General features: G+C 37.3%; 1 protein-coding gene across 1 annotated transcript in view; it reads right to left on the bottom strand.

Moving 5' to 3' along the window:
* The window catches only part of MSR1 (macrophage scavenger receptor 1), a gene marked incomplete at its 3' end in the record, with an annotated part of 84,944 nt that overhangs the window by 23,080 nt on the left and 49,736 nt on the right, over positions 1-12,128 (bottom strand). The window contains 1 exon segment of the mRNA NM_001082248.1: positions 6,481-6,534. Coding sequence (NP_001075717.1) covers positions 6,481-6,534 — 54 coding nt within the window.

Here is a 12,128-nt window from a genome sequence, read left to right as displayed (position 1 = left end):
ATAGCTGGGGCCCAGGTACTCCACTGTGGCATGGATCAAGCAGAATGTGAGGAAGCATTTAAGGGAGGCCAGAAATGGGAATAATGGCGGCACTCAACAAAGGGTCAGGCGTCTGCAGGTGCAGCCGTAACAGGTGCCAGGACAGGGTGCAGGACAGATTCCTTGGAATTGTCACATACAAGCAAGTTATCCACACTGTTCTAGGGAAATTGAAGATGCAATTCTCTCTTTAAGGGCAATACATTCCCAAAGCTGCCAAGCTGAGTGGGTCGAATTTGTGATCCAATACCTGGGAAGTGCTTTAATGTGAGCTAAATAAATGATCCTGTGTTACTGTTAAGGTGCAATTTCTTACTGTAGAATAGGAAGCCAGAAAGTCAGAAAGACATTTGGTCTTCAGAGCTTGTAGAGGAATAGGAAGCTGCATGTTGGATCTGTCTACATCTGCATTCCTGCACATACTGGATGAACTGCATTTTTGGCTAGTGCAAAAGACCTGGCTGAAACTGTATTGATTTTTTTTTTTCCTTCTAATTGCTTCTGGGGAGACTTGAGCTGTGAGAGTCAGCTGGGATAGGCACTTAACAGGACAAGTGCTAACCCCTGGATCCATTACCAATTTAAATCTCTATTTCAATTTATAAGACATATTAAGGAATGCATCTAAGGTGTTAATGAAACACTGGGTATTTTTAGTATCAATTTGTGAAATCATAGACAGCTTTAACCACCACACTATCAAGAGTCAGCATTTATGTAGAGCCATCACTGCTCAGGCACACTCTGCTCTGTTCACTCACAGCTGGTGCTACTAAAAAGCTATATGGTAGAGTCAAAAAGGAGCCATGGTAAAAGCAGGGAGATTTCAAAGCAGGCAAATGATATTGGAAAATGTTAACACTGAGCCAGCTAGCGTAGTAAAGACAGAACGCTAATAGGAATCTCTTCCCCAGGGGACATAAGTGACTCTCATTAATGATAATAGAGGTACTGAAGGTATTATAGGCAGACTACATTTATGAATAATATACTTGGGGAAAAGACTGAAGGCAACAGCTGGTGTACTGAAGGTAGAAACATCAACAAATTAAAACTAACAAAGAACACTGTTTTGGAACTTGACCTACTACAAGAATTTTTATCACCTTAGTATTTTCAATTTATTAGGCGTCTTCTAGAAAACCAACCTACTAATTACCACTTTATTTTTCTTTTCTCTCTCTCTCTCTCTCACACACACACACTCTATCCATAGCACAAATGTATGTTATTTATAAAAATCCACAACTGGTGAAGGAATATTGATTGGAATCACAGGGACTGCTTTGAGTTTTTACTCTCTCATTTTTGACAATATCCTTCAATTTTTCATCCATCAAATAGGGATAAAACCAGTAATTATCCCAAGGGCTCTTCTGAGGATAAGATATGATAATGTATCAAATGTACCTTTTACTGATTGTCAACTGTATAGTTATCAGAGGTTTTACCTTGATCAAGAGAATGCTTTGAGAATAATCAGAAATCATTCATGACTGAACTGCATCTTCAGCAGAAGTCAAATCAAAGACAAATGAATTTTTCTTATCATTGTATGCATTTCAAAAACTCAAAACATGCATCCCAGTCATACTTTGATTGGACATAAGAAAAACACAGTAAAACATACTAACAAACCACACGTAGGAGTAACTGGAATATTCAGCACAAGCCTCACAAAGTGTTTAATTGTATGGCAGGAATTTTTCTGCATAGTGAAATGCTTACCTTCCTAGTTCAGGCAAGAACACAGCAGACAACGCATTAACAACCATTAAAGTTTGGTGCACACATCTTTGCATTTTATGGTATTAAAATTGGTATACTTTGTACATTTGAACTGGGCACTCAGCATCTATTTTTGTCTAAAGAGAGAAGCAAAGCCTGTCTCCACTAATTTGGGAAATTTGAGCTAGTATTATACACTTGACAATCCATATTTAGTCTGGGATATAAAATGACTTGTGAACTGAATCCTTGGGATTTCCACATGGGATTTCCAGTGTGGACCAAGGACTGCTGCCTTGAGAATCTGCCATACTCTACCTGCCTCCAGAAGAGTGAAACAGGAAGTCACACCAAATTTAACCAGGGATAAATTCTCCACTTATCTCTAGATGTTTACATTAAATTGCTATTCCTTGTTGCTAGTTTGCCAATATTGAGGACTCTCTGGCTGGCTGGCAGATTCCCTGCTATCTCCTCTTTATTTTTCCTTGCAGATTTTGATGTCATGCAGGCAGAGACTCAGAGAGTACCACTGACAACGCCAATTTGTTTCAACCCTTCTTGGAACTTGCTCATCAACAGCATCTTGGGCTCATGCTTTGTCCTTCAGAGTTTGCACTCTTGTTTTATTAGCCTGACATTTTGTTCTGACCTTTGTTGACAGCTTCTGGCCTCTGGTGTGCACTCTGTTTAGTCGCTCCTTTTATTTATAACTAATGCTCTTCTGCTTGGCTCAGACAAACTCATTGATTTGTGATCTGGTCACACTTGCATTGCTCTCTCCAATATAAAGTCTTATCTTATTCTCTAGCATCTCTCTCTTCATCCATGATGTTTATTTGGCTTCTTGCATTTTCATTTTCCTTTCACTTCTATTTTGATTACAGATTTAAAATATCTGTATTACACAAGTGAGAAATAGTAGTTGCAGTTCAGAGAAACTCCTGTGAATTGTACTGTGTGTCTTGAAAGCATTTTATGACATTACAGGGCATCTTGACATACACGTCTTAATTGATCCTCACAACAACCCTGTGAGGTAGGTGTTACGAGGTCCCTTTTGCAAGAAAGGTAATGGAAATGGTGAGATACACTTGGGCACACTGCTTACATTTCTACTAGAATCTTGATGCTGTGAGCCCGAGGCTCTGTGATGGAAAGAGTAGTTGTGAAAATGGAGTCTGATCATCAACCCAGAGACACTGAAAAGATGACAAGTAATCCTACATTTTTCCTATTCCATTTTTTTTTTTTTTGCCTAGCTTTTCCTGCCTTTTATCCTGCCTCATTTCCATCCCTTTCTTTACCTACACAAAATATTTTCAGCTCTAATGAAGTTTTTCTTTTCCTGCAGGGTCTACACTGGTCACTTAAACCACAAAATACAGAGTGTGTATTTAGAACAAAAAACTATCAGCATTACTTTTTCCTGATCAAAATATTTTGTGGGAAATGGCGAAGTAATATAAGGAAAGGAATTTTGTTTTTGGTTCAAATATGTTGAATTAATTGCCCAAAATCCACTGTACCTCACTTTCAAATTGAAAAAGAACACATGCTTAATTTGGGGACTATCAAGACAGGAAGGTAAATAAGCAAATCAAAATCAAATTTTTAAAAACATTGTAAGGAATAAAAAGTCATTATCCTCTCTAAGTACACTATAGCTTTGATTTTTCTCCAGTGTGAACTATGATGTGTCATAGTTGCCTATTTATTTATCTATGTCTCTCAGGGACTCTGCTCAGGCCAGAGGAAACATCTGTCATATTAGCTACTATGTTCAGCTCCAGGAAGTATGCAATGAACATATGCTAAATGAATGAGTGAATGAATGATTTAGTGGATGAATTTTAGTTTATGTCTTCCTTATACTTGGTTGAGAAAAATGTTTCACATGTAAAGAATCCCCATACAATCAAAACACATGAGATTTCTACCAGAACCCAATGGATTAAAATAAGTTCAGCAAAAGTGTAGGTGAGTGGCATTGGAGAGCTCCTGGCATGGCATCACAGGGCTGGTTGGCACAGCATGTCAGTCAGTTCTTGGGAGACACCCAGGCTAGAGGGCAGGGATGAGGGTGCAGTACTACAGTGGAAAGTGGTGTGAACATGGCAGCAGAGACCCAAACAGTACCAAGGCGGGGAGAGGAAGCCATGTGGAAGCAGGCTGGACACAGGAATCAAGGTCGTCTGGAGTCACAAAGGTATCTTGGAAGTCAGTTGTGCTGATGACTCGTCCAGAGTTGAAAGGTCTTTTAATGAGATGTAGCAGGTGTCCTGCCCAAGCCATCTGATCTTAAAAGGGCCCTGCCCTAATTCGATCAGGGAGTTAGTTGTACTGGTCCTGACACACACATAAAAGAGGAAATCAATGATTATTTTATTGTATTTAAATCATGCCTGAAAAATAATTTTAAAGTATACTGAAATAATTCAATATAAATGTTCATGTATCAGAATTAAAGATGTGGGGAATCTGGCACTTTCCTACAGTATAACTTGGTACAACTTTCTGAGCCATTTGCAAGAATTCATTGAATTGTAAGACACATACAACCTAAAAATCATTTATTCCAGAATATTCACTATTAAAATTATTTCCACAAGATCATATATGAGGATGTTGAAAGTAATATTAGTTATTAAAGCCAAAACAAAGCAAACAAAAATTAAGTGTTCAAGACTAGGGCATTGAATGTATTATGGTAATTTTGGTACAGTTGTATGAAGATACTTTGAAAAGACCACGGAAATTAGAATGAAAAAATAGTATAATTCAAAGAATTTTAAAATCCATGCATAGCAGAGCCTTCAAAATGTGTAATAAAAATATATGTATAAATTTATACATATAGTTTATGTGTAAATTTCAAAAATTTTTGCACCAAAATAAACTTATTTTTACTTCCATTTTTCTACAAACTTTTTGAAGTTCCCTTCCATATTGGGATAATGTGTACTCACTGAAAGAAAAGAGGTAGAGTCATAAGTAATGATAGTGACAGATGGCAAGCACATTTAATTAAGTGAATAAAAAGTAATCCTATACAAGATGTGTATGTATAGAACTTGCTCTCTCTCTTTCTCTCCCGCCCTCTCTCTGTCTCTGACACAGTATGGGGTTGTTATATACTCTCCAAGCAGAAGGCATGGAGAAGAATCCAGAGGTTGTATACATTTACACACAGAAAAACTTCTACTAGTGCTTTCTCAAAGGAAACAGACATATAAATTTTTAAAACTATGAAAATATCAATAACTAAAAACCCTTTTAACTTTATCTGAACAAGATATTGAAACCTTTTGACAGCCTAAGGTAGCAGAAGACAGTATTGGTGCTCAGTTTACAAACTACAAAAGAAGAAGATCCCACCTTATCTGCCCAACTTGAGACTAGAATCAATGTTTAGAAGCCTTAGGAAAAGGAGATAAGGAAGAACAAAAGGTAAAATAAAGCTAGAGATAAAGATAAGCATAGAAAGAAGGAAGAGTTCCAAGAGGAGTTCAACTGAAACAAAGGGAGTAGACCCAGAAATGGGAGCAAGTGGAGCAAAAAAGCAACACCAGCCAGAAGTGAATACATTAATGGACAAATGGACACAAAGGAGAAGTGAGATGACAGACCATTCCAGTTATCGCAATATTAATAATAACAGAAACAGTCATTAAATAAAGTACTCAGAGAATCCACAACACTCTTCCATCCAACACTGAAAGCTCCATGGTCACGTTACACTCCCGCCACACTGGTAGTCATACCAGGTATCCCAACTTGTCTACCTGTAGTGTCCATCCATACTATTCGCTAAGGCATAGAAATCAATGCCTTGTGTTTTTAGATCAATGATTATAACTGAAACCTGTGAGATTTTGGTACATCAAAAGACAAGTCATAATTCATCTAAAACAGATTCCTGAATGAATAAAAATTATGATTGCTTTGATTGTATCAACTACTCCACAAAACAGGCACACAAAACATGGGGCTGCTAATGGGAATGGGGGGAGGAACACTTTGACTCCCAGTGGGGAGTCTTCATTGCACTTCCTAACCCTTCATCCTGTGAGTACAGATTTGGTTGAGACATACAACTTACAGATGTATGTATACAAATGACTTACAGAAGGGCAGCTGGAAGACACCTCATCCTCTATTTGTTAGGATACAATTTACAGATTCCAACATGAAGTCAACATTCTATTGACAAGGATTCCCATTGTAAAATCTATTCTGTTGTAGGTTTGAAAGCTTAGGACAAAGAATATCACTTTTAAGGCTTTAGTGAAACAAAACCAAAAATGTTACGTGTTTGAGGATAATCTCTCAGAGTTCTTGGGTTGTCTAAATTCCTATCTAGAAGATTCCAGTTAGCTCAGTTAGTAGGTAAGGAGGCTGTAATTGTTTTATTCATAAGCATGATTTTCCTTCAATGGATAGAAACTGACTTGAAAACTGAACAATTTTCTCTGTGGAATTTTTAGAAAATAGCCTTCATCACAAAAACAAAATACAAATGCTTGAAAGAATTGTGTAATTTAATCTGTTTTACTCCAGTTAGTATGCTCATAGAGAACTGTGGCTGATAGCCACAGAATTTTGTGGATTTGTGCTGGAATACAACATTTGTCTCAAGCCCACATCACTAACCTCACAATCTTATTAATTCACACAAAAATACACACAGAAGACGAGAAACTGTAAACTTACTCAGGATGCTTCCACTGCCTTTTTCTCCCTTTTGGCCTTTTGGTCCAGGATATCCTTGAGGGAAAAAAAAAGCACCAAAAATTGTTTTTAATCAGAGGAATTCACAATGCTTGCTTTCAATGGACACAAATCTAAAAATGCCAATGTGAAACAACCTACAGATATTGAAATATTATGATGTTGGCATTAATAGTATGAATGTAGGATTGTGCTGTCTCCAAGTTATTCATAAGGTAGGCACTGTCCTATTTTCCTGAAACAGCCAAAGTTGAAATAGAAGCAGTCTGCTTTGTGATACTCATCCTTCTTTTCCTCGCTTCATTCATTGTGTCTTCCTCCCATGCCCCAGTTTCTCTCACCTCATTCTAACCTTTCTTTTTCTATTCCCATGTCAATTTACTGAGCTCATTTTCTATTTCTTCAGGGCAGAACTCCCAAAGGTTGGCTGTGGGTGAAATTCTGGGAGAGCTAAGATTATCATGACCTCAGTCTTAGGGGAAGACAGAAAGTCTTGTGTCTGGATTTCACCCAACAGCTAAAAGGATTTAATTTAAAAATTATATACCTTGGGATGCACATTGAGGTGTAGGAGGGTAAAATGCCTGTGCTACTAGCATTAGAGTGGGTCCAAGTCTTGGCTGTTCTGCTTCCAATCTAGCTCTCTGCTAATGTATCTTAGAAAGCACTTGGGCCCATGCCACTTTATGAAAGACACTAAGATGAAATTCTTGGCTCTGGACTTCAGCCTGGCCCATACCTGGCTGTTGAGATCATCTGGAGGAATAAACAAGAGGATGGAAAATCTCTTCACTGCCCCATTCCCCACCTCCTTCTGTCCCTCCCTCTGTTGATTTGCCTTTCAAATAGATAAATTTTTAAAAACACAGACTTTGCAGTAATAATTTTCAAAACCCTTGTCTTATTTCTCTCTGCCAGTCACTAAGTTTGTGTATTCAAAAGCCTTTAAGCCTTTCTAAGCTGAATTTATTCTTCTATAAAATGAAAATATAAGACTTTCTTTTCAATGTTGCCTTGAAAATTACCAAGAATGTTTATAAAGCACCTGATCCATAAGAGATGGCAGCTCTCCCTAAGAACACTTCTATTACTCATATCCCAAAGCTTAGCTGGAACCCACTCTCTGAGATTTTATTCTCAATGAGTGATACAGAAATAATTTTTCACCTTTTATGGAACAATTATTTTAAATTTTATTTTAAAATGTTAATAATATTTATTTATTAACTTTTTGTTTCTCTAATTTACATAGTCTTCATCTGTGTTTTGTATTGAACTTTCATCCTCATATGCTTTTATAATTTTAATTTTAATTAGTTTTTAACAGATTCATTGAGATTTGTAGATACAATTCCAAGAACACAATGATACTCCTTCCTTCCTCCCTCCCTCCCTCCACTGCTTCCCCTCCTAACCTCTTTCTTTCTCCCTTTTTTTTTTTAATTTTTCAGATAACATGATTTTAAATTTGCATTTCAGTACAAAGGTTTAATATGTCACCAAATAAGAAATTTAACAAGTAAAAAGCAAAAACACCCTAGTTTAGTGGGAATATAGACAATGGCTATAAACAAAAATTGAATGGAAAAATGACCATTTCACCCATATAAGTAAATTTTAAAGCAATTACATATAATTGAAACTATAGTATAGATCCTTGAGGTGAATTGAAAGCTCATCTATTTGGTGTCTTTCCAATTTCTTGATGTAGGCACCTATTGATATAAACTTTCCTCTTAACACTGCTTTTGCTGTGTCCCATAAGTTTTGGTATGTTGTGCTGTTATCCTCATTTACTTCCAGAAAGTTTTTGATTTCTCTTTTGATTTCTTCTATGACCCATTGTTCATTCAGGAGCATGTTGTTCAATCTCCATGTGTTTGCGTATGCTCTAGGGATTCCTGAGTTACTAATTTCCAACTTCATTCCTTTATGGTCTGAGAAGCTGCATGGTATGATTCTAATTCTTTTGAATTTGCTGAGACTTGCTTTATGGCCTAGTATGTGGTCAATCCTAGAGAGGCTTCCATGTACTGCTGAGAAGAATGTAAAATCTTTAGCTGTAGGATGAAAAGTTCTGTATATATCTGTTAGATCCATTTGGGCTATAGTGTCGTTTAAGTCTACTGTATCCTTGTTGATCTTCTGACCGGATGATCTGTCTATTTCTGAGAGTGGAGTATTGAAGTCCCCCAGTACTACTGTATTGGGGTCTAAGTCTCCCTTTAAGTCCGTTAATAAATCTTTTAGATAAACTGGTGCCCTGTAGTTAGGTGCATATACATTGATAATTGTTATATCTTCCTGTTGAATTGATCCCTTAATCATGATATAGTGTCCCTCTTTGTCTCTCTTAACAGTTGTTGTGGTAAAGTTTATGTTGTCCGATATTAAGATGGCTACGCCCGCTCTTTTTTCATTTCTGTTGGCATGGTATATCTTTTTCCAGCCTTTCACTTTCAGTCTGTATGGATCTTTGTTGGAAAGATGTGTTTCTTGTAAGCAGCAAATAGATGGGTTTTGTTCCTTAACCCAATCAGCCAATCGGTGTCTTTCAACTGGACAGTTCAGGCCATTCACGTTCAAAGTGACTAATGATAAGTGGTAACTTTGCCCTGCCATTTACCAAAGATAAGTTCTAATATATGCTTTGAATTCCCTGTGATCTTTTGCTGTGAGGTTTCCTTCCTTGGTTTCCTTCCTTTACCTTCTTTCATATTGATGACCGTGTTTCTGTGTTTCTGTGTGTAACACATCTTTAAGCATCCTTTGCAGGGCTGGACGAGTGGCAACAAATTCTTTCAATTTCTGTTTGCAATGAAAAGTCTTTATTTCACCTTCATTCACAAATGATAGCTTTGCAGGATATAATATTCTGGGCTGGCAGTTGTTCTCTCTTAGTACCTGGGCTATATCTCGCCATTCCCTCCTAGCTTTTAGAGTTTCTGATGAGAAGTCAGCTGTGAGTCTGATTGGAGATCCTCTGAGAGTAATCTGACGTTTCTCTCTTGCACATTTTAGGATCTTTTCTTTATGTTTCACTGTGGAGAGTTTAATTACAACGTGTCGTGGTGAGGATCTCTTTTGGTCGTGTTTATTAGGGGTTCTGTGGGCTTCCTGTACTAGGATTTCTCTGTCCTTCTCCAAACCTGGGAAATTTTCTGCTAATATCTCACTAAAAAAGGCCTTCTAATCCTTTCTCCCTCTCCATGCCTTCAGGAACTCCTAGAACCCGAATGTTGGGTTTTTTAATAGTATCCTGAAGATTCCCGACAATATGTTTCAGATTTCTAATTTCCTCTTCTTTTCTTTGGTCTGACTGTATCCTTTCCTGTTCTCTGTCTTCTAAGTCCGATATTCTCTCTTCTGCTTCACCCATTCTGTTTTTAAGGCTCTCTATTGTGTTTTTCATTTGATCTATTGAATTCTTCACTTCAGTCACTATCACAGTTTCCTGTTGTACTAGTTGTTTCGTTTCATTTTGATTCCTCCTTAATATTTCATTTTCACGAGAGAGATTTTCTATCTTGTCCATTAAGGATTTGTGTAGTTCCAGAATTTGTTTTTGAGAACTTCTTAATGTTCTTATCAATTTTTTGAGATCTGCTTCTTGCATTTCTTCTATGTCATCATCTTCATAATCTTGAATTGGGGTGTCTTTTTCATTTGAGGGCGTCATGGTGACTTCCTTGTTTTTATTACCTCGGTTTTTGCGTTTGTTATTCACCTCAAGGATCTAGAAAACCTACAGCAAATCAGACCCAAATCTAGTAGGAGAAGAGAAATAATTAAAATCAGAGAAGAAATCAACAGGATTGAATCAAGAAAAACATTACAAAAAATCAGCCAAACGAAGAGCTGGTTTTTTGAAAAAATAAACAAAATTGACACCCCATTGGCCCAACTAACTAAAAGAAGAAGAGAAAAGACCCAAATCAATAAAATCAGAGATGAAAAAGGAAATGTAACAACAGACACCACAGAAATAAAAAGAATCATCAGAAATTACTACAAGGACTTGTATGCCAGCAAACAGGGAAACCTATCAGAAATGGATAGATTCCTGGACACATGCAACCTGCCTAAATTGAACCAGGAAGACATCGAAAACCTAAACAGACCCATAACTGAGACAGAAATTGAAACAGTAATAAAGGCCCTCCCAACAAAGAAAAGCCCAGGACCAGATGGATTCACTGCTGAATTCTACCAGACGTTTAAAGAAGAACTAACTCCAATTCTTCTCAAACTATTCAGAACAATCGAAGAAGAGGGAGTCCTCCCAAATTCTTTCTAGGAAGCCAGCATCACCTTAATTCCTAAGCCGGAAAAAGATGCAGCATTGAAAGAGAATTACAGACCAATATCCCTGATGAACATAGATGCAAAAATCCTCAATAAAATTCTCGCCAATAGAATGCAACAACACATCAGAAAGATCATCCACCCAGACCAAGTGGGATTTATCCCTGGTATGCAGGGATAGTTTAATGTGCGCAAGACAATCAATGTGATACACCACATTAACAGACTGCAGAAGAAAAACCATATGATTATCTCAATAGATGCCGAGAAAGCATTTGATAAAATTCAACACCCGTTCATGATGAAAACTCTAAGCAAACTGGGTTTGGAAGGAACATTCCTCAACACAATCAAAGCAATCTATGAAAAACCCACAGCCAACATCCTATTGAATGGGGAAAAGTTGGAAGCATTTCCACTGAGATCTGGAACCAGACAGGGATGCCCACTCTCACCACTGCTATTCAATATAGTTCTGGAGGTTCTAGCCAGAGCTATTAGGCAAGAAAAAGAAATTAAAGGGATACAAATTGGGAAGGAAGAACTCAAACTATCCCTCTTTGCAGATGACATGATTCTGTATTTAGGGGACCCAAAGAACTCCACTAAGAGACTATTGGAACTCATAGAACAGTTTGGCAAAGTAGCAGGGTATAAAATCAATGCACAAAAATCAACAGCCTTTGTATACACAGACAATGCCATGGCTGAGGAAGAACTTCTAAGATCAATCCCATTCACAATAGCTACAAAAACAATCAAATACCTTGGAATAAACTTAACCAAAGACGTTAAAGATCTCTACGATGAAAATTACAAAACCTTAAAGAAAGAAATAGAAGAGGATACCAAGAAATGGAAAAATCTTCCATGCTCATGGATTGGAAGAATCAATATCATCAAAATGTCCATTCTCCCAAAAGCAATTTACAGATTCAATGCAATACCAATCAAGATACCGAAGACCTTCTTCTCAGATCTGGAAAAAATGGTGCTGAAATTTATATGGAGGCACAAGAGACCTCGAATAGCTAAAGCAATCTTGTACAACAAAAACAAAGCCGGAGGCATCACAATACCAGATTTCAGGACATACTACAGGGCAGTTGTAATTAAAACAGCATGGTACTAGTACAGAAACAGATTGATAGACCAATGGAACAGAATTGAAACACCAGAAATCAATCCAAACATCTACAGCCAACTTATATTTGATCAAGGATCTAAAACTAATTCCTGGAGCAAGGACAGTCTATTCAATAAATGGTGCTGGGAAAATTGGATTTCCACGTGCAGAATCATGAAGCAAGACCCCTACCTTACAC

This window comes from Oryctolagus cuniculus, chromosome 2 (assembly GCF_964237555.1).
Source record: "Oryctolagus cuniculus chromosome 2, mOryCun1.1, whole genome shotgun sequence".
Classification (NCBI taxonomy): domain Eukaryota; kingdom Metazoa; phylum Chordata; class Mammalia; order Lagomorpha; family Leporidae; genus Oryctolagus; species Oryctolagus cuniculus.
Note: the sequence above shows the minus strand (reverse complement) of the source record. Positions and strands in the feature narration are given on the sequence as shown.